Below are 5,030 nucleotides of genomic sequence, written 5' to 3' on the forward strand. Positions count from 1 at the left end.
GGCGGGAGCCCGGCCTCCTCTGCGCGATGCGCCGCTCGAGCACGGATGAGTCCACGTACCGGCGCAGCTCCTCTCCGGAGGGCAAGGAGCCGGGCTTCACGCGCGGCGGCCCCTTCCGGCGCTGCAGCAGCCTGTATGGGCGCGGGGGCGCTGGGGACGCCGGGGACCCGGGCGGCAGCTTCTTCGGCCTGCACGCGAACCCTGGCCCCAAGGCGGCCCAGGCACGCTACACGACGCCCAAGGGCAACAAGTACGTGGTCTTCTACCTGGACCTCTCCTTCATCTTCCTCCTAGAGCTGAAGCGCTGCAGCATGGCGCGCGGCTGCCTTCAGGGCGTCAAGTACCTCATGTTCGCCTTCAACCTGCTCTTCTGGGTAAGTGCGGGAGCCCGAAGGACAGGGGAACCCGCTCTCCTCCCCTGCGGAGACAGGGTGCGTGCACACGTGTGCACCGGACACGGGTGGTCCGGAGCGCTGCGGCTCCGTTGGGCTCGGGCTGGAGAACCGGTCACCGCCTGGGTGATCATCGCCTCTGTGCACCACCAGGGATGCCTCTCGGAACCTTCTCCCCGCCCTCCCTCCGCAGCCAGCATCCTTGCCTCACCCCCTCTTCCCGCCCCGCCCCTCTGGGAGGTTGACCCACCAAGCCCTGATCCCCCCTCCCCAGGAGCCTGTAGAGGGCGAGGGTGTGTGCCTAGCGCTTCGGGCCTCCTGCTTTGGGCCTCCCGAGGTGTCCCATACTCTGGCCAGGGCCTCCCCATGGGCGCAGATGGCACCTGGTTCCCTGCCTCCCCAGCAGAGAATCTTAACTTTTGCTGTGGTGAGCGACGTGGGGTGATGTTCCTGTGGAGCTTGGGGGACGGTGGAGCTGAGGATGGCCCCTCCACCTTGGATGGAGGGTAGTTTGCATACTCTCAGCCCCACTCCACAGTCTAGAGAAGGGGTGGATTTAGGCGGGTATCACCCCTGACTGCCACCTGGTGTGACTTGGCCAAACCTGGAGCCTGCGTGGGGGAGGCTGGATTCTGGGTGAACCTTGATTACCTGGCATGGTCTTGGGCTTCTCTTAATGACTGGAAAGCTTGGAGAATGGGGCCCAAGGTCATTCTTTGCTCTATCCTTAGTTCCTGAGGCAGTTCTTACTGGGAATCCGTGTGTATGTGTGTGTGTGTGTGTGTGTGTGTGTGTGTGTGTGTGTCTGAAGAGGGGTGTGGTTGGGAGTGAGGGCATACAGCCAGGAGTGAGGGAGTGAGGCCGGGGGTGGGGACATCACTGGGATCTCCACTCCAACAGTCCATTTAGGTCAGATGTGCAGAAACCTAGGTCCACCTTCCTGACCTCCCATTCCTCAACAGCCCTGGCTTCGGACAAGGAGCTAGGATTTGCTGGGAGCCCGAGCTGCCGGTGAGCAGTGACTGCTGCCCTAAGTATCCTCCCGCTCCACTCAAGGGTTTGGTCTCTGCCAGAGGCTCCTGAGAGGGACAGGCCCAGGCTGCCTACAGACTAGATGGCCACCAGGGGTGGGTGTGGATCGAAGCTGTGACAGTCCATGTAAGAATGTGAGTGCTTCCCTCTGAGAAGCTCCAGTGGGCACTAGTGTGGTCAGTGACAACTGGTTGGCAGCGTCAGCATGTTTCTGTGACCGTGGGGAAGGGGATGGCTTCAGGTGACAGGGTGACAGGTGGAAAAGACCCAGGAGCTGCAGATGGTGATGTGACAGGCGGATAAGTGTGACAGTATGACCAGACCTCATAGCCATAGGTTGCTATGATGGTGGTGGGCAGTATAGGTGGTAGATGGGGGTTAGGGGGCAGGGGTGTGGGGTTGGGTGGCTACTGGGTGATGTGACAGGGATAAGTGTGACAGTATGACCAGACCTCATAGCCATAGGTTGCTATGATGGTGGTGGGCAGTATAGGTGGTAGATGGGGGGGTGGGGGCAGGGGTGTGGGGTTGGGTGGCTACTGGGTGGTGTTTAGTCCAGGGAGGCTAAGGCTGTGGCTGCAGGCCCTGTGTCTCCATTCACTGACCTCCTGATTTGGACACCTGCCTGCAGGGCCGAGGGCCCACCTGCTGAAAAGTGGGCACATCTCATTGACCTCTGGGGAAGAACTGGGGCACCTGGGGACTCGTAGCTGAAAGCCTTGGTTTCCTTCTGTAACCCACTTGTACCTCTCATCTTGCAAATGGGGATCTTAGCACCCCACAGCTCCTCACCACAGCTTGATTCCCAGTGGGTCTGAGACCTGTGACCAGAGCAGGAGCCAGATCCCACCTACCCCGAAGGGGCTAGAAGACACCACGGGAAGGGGACTGTGAGCGGCGTGGCTTTTCCCAGAGATGTCTGTGCTGGGCTTGGCAGAGTCCGTCTGGGCTGGTCAGTATGATGGTCATTCCACCTTGGCCCTGGCATCTGTGAACTAAACTGCCTTCCTGTTGATGGAAGGGGCCAGAACCCCCTTACCTGGGACCCTGTCACCTTTGCCAGGCCCTTGTAACAGGAGAGGCTTTGATCCCCATTTTCCACTAAAAATGTGAGACCAACAGACAGAACCCAGACCCTGCCTTGGTCTTCCTACTGCCTTGTCTTCCTGTTGGAGCTAACCTGAGGGACCCTTGCCCCGCTTCAGTGAACAGGCTCTTGCTGGACAGCGATGCTCAGCTCTGTTGAGCATAGTTGTCCAACCTGCTTCTGAGGTGTACACAGGGTAGTGAGTGTCAGTTTAGGACTGGGAATATCTCAGGGAAGTACTTTCATGGCCCTTGAACAAGGTTAAATGGCTAGGTGGGTTTTGGGTGCTGGCAGTGAGGGAGTGGGGGCTCAGCAGCCCCTGAGACCCTGTATCAGGCCTCTGAGGCTACATCGTCAGCTGGGTCTCTGCCAGCAAAGCTCTTCCCTTAATGGAAGTTGAAGTCCCTTGGGGTGGAGGGAAGTCAGTGAAGCCTGGCTTTCTCCTCTTCCCTCCCGTCCCAAGCTCAGGGACTACTCACTGTCCTAGGTGGCCACTCTGGCCCAAGGGCTAGTCTAACTGGGGCCGAGCGCCTCAGCAAGGTAAGGACCTTTCTCTGGCCTGCTATAGTCAGGTACTGGCCATGTCAGGGATGTCCACCTGCTAGCCAGGCCTCAGCTGTGTGATCAGCTCCTCCCATACATGTGCTGGCCAGGCCAAGGTCCTTCCTGTGGTGGTCCCAGGCAGGTGTCCTTTCCTTCCCCACCCTTTCCCAGCATAAGGCACAGCAGAAGCCTTCAGCTGCTCCCTGCATGGTCTGGTCAGTATCTATAAGGTGGATAAGATGGGGATTGCTCTGGAGCGATGCCTGCCACCCAGACACTGTGGGACCTGGGAAAGTCCGCCTTCCTGGGGACCTCAGATTCTCACTGGGGCATGCAGGGTGATCCAGAGGTGTGTGGGTCTGGGTCCCTTAGTTCCCACCTACGTGGCCTGTGCTGACCCTAGGTGGGTTCCCAGCTGAGCAGAGGCCCTGAGCTGGAAGAGGAGCAGGGTCCAAGCTCTGCCTGTTGTTCCAGCTGGGAAGGAAGAGGGGCCACCCTGGCTCTGCTCTGCCTTGGCTGTCACCATGGCAGCCACAGCTGCCCTATGCTGTCCCAAAGGAAGGTCCTGCCAGGTGCAGGCATCTGCCCCCACACTGGCAGCAAGTCTTAGGGCAGAGGCCTTGTTGGGTGCCTGCTTGTTCATTGCCTTTGACAAGCTGAGAAGATGGCCAGTGGACAGTGGCCCCTGTTGCTGGCCTTTGCAGGACACCTTCAGTCTGGTGGATGAGGGGACTAGGAGATGGCAGGGAGCTCTGTGGTGTCCAGCTCCTGTGAAGAGCTGGGCCACTTATGGACAGGGAACCCTCTGTTTCCTGTAATGCTGATGTTTGTGGTGGAAATGGTGGGAAAGTGCCCCACGCAGGAAGTCACAGTCCTGTCTGTTCTTTGGGATGTTGGTGACGTCCCTGACTGTTGGAAGGAGCCTCCCCAGCTGTGGGCTTCAGGCAGCACTGGCACTGTCCTGAGTGGAGAGAAAACAATTATATTCAATTTTTTTTGAGACAGAGTCTCAGTTAACCCAATCTGACCTTAAATTAGATGACGTTGAACTCCTAATCCTGCATCCTCCACCTCTTAAGTGCTGAGATTATAGTTGTACACCACCACACATGGTTTACATGGTGCTGGGTATTGAACCCAGGGCATTGTGCATGCTTGGCAAGCACTCTACCAGCTAAGCCCCATCCCAAGCGTATATTCAATTTTAAGTGCACAGACTCACTCCATTGGGATAACCAGTAACCCTGCCAAGACGGGGAAGGTTCCTGCCAACCTGGCAGGAGAAGGGATTCTGGACACAGTACAGCCCCTGCAGGGACACAGCCTCCGTCTCCACCAAGGATGTCACTAGCCACTCTGCCATCTGCCTCATAGAACTGCAGGGCTAGAGGGATGGTGGGCAGAGAGGCTTGTTGGCACCCACTTTTGTGGACCTGGACAAGCACATTTGGTAGGCACCCAGCACCATGTGGCACTCAGCCTGAGGCCAACCCCAAAGTACAAGGCAGACGGAGCAGGAGGCTAAGGCACCTGCTGTGTACAGGGTCAGGTGATGCCTAGGTGACAGTCCATTATGCCTTTCAGGAGCTGTCATGGTCACACACCAGAGTGTCTGGTCACAGCTGAAGGTCAGTGTGAGCTGGTGGCTGATATGGGCTATGCCTGGGATCAGGCATACTGCATGGAGATCTGCCAGAAGGCTAGGATGATGAACAGGGTGGTGGGAGGCACTACTCGTGGGTGGTACCCTCAGCTGCCATCTCTCAGGACTCCAGTTTCTCTACAGGCTGCCTTGGGGAGCCCATACTGCCTTCCACCTAGACCTCTGCTTAGTCTAGGGGTATAGTTGCATGGTAGTGAACTGGCAATGGAAGGTGGTCTGCCCTGGGAGATGGGGCTCAAATACTGGGGGAATGTTGTAGGGTCAGGGTGGAGTTCTAGCCCCCCAGGTTTGATGGGGGAGAGACACTGCTCCA

The 5,030-nt window shown here is 58.1% G+C and overlaps 1 protein-coding gene across 4 annotated transcripts in view; it reads left to right on the forward strand.

Moving 5' to 3' along the window:
* Tspan4 (tetraspanin 4) overlaps positions 1-5,030 on the forward strand; it is a 23,785-nt gene that overhangs the window by 11,204 nt on the left and 7,551 nt on the right. For all 4 annotated transcript variants that reach the window (XM_029556799.1, XM_008854428.3, XM_029556798.1 and 1 more), the window contains one exon: positions 295-374. In XM_029556799.1, the coding sequence (XP_029412659.1) occupies positions 295-374 (80 nt within the window). The remainder of the gene's footprint in view (positions 1-294; positions 375-5,030) is intronic.

Source organism: Nannospalax galili, unplaced genomic scaffold (assembly GCF_000622305.1).
Source record: "Nannospalax galili isolate Female #2095 unplaced genomic scaffold, S.galili_v1.0 scaffold507, whole genome shotgun sequence".
Taxonomy (NCBI): domain Eukaryota; kingdom Metazoa; phylum Chordata; class Mammalia; order Rodentia; family Spalacidae; genus Nannospalax; species Nannospalax galili.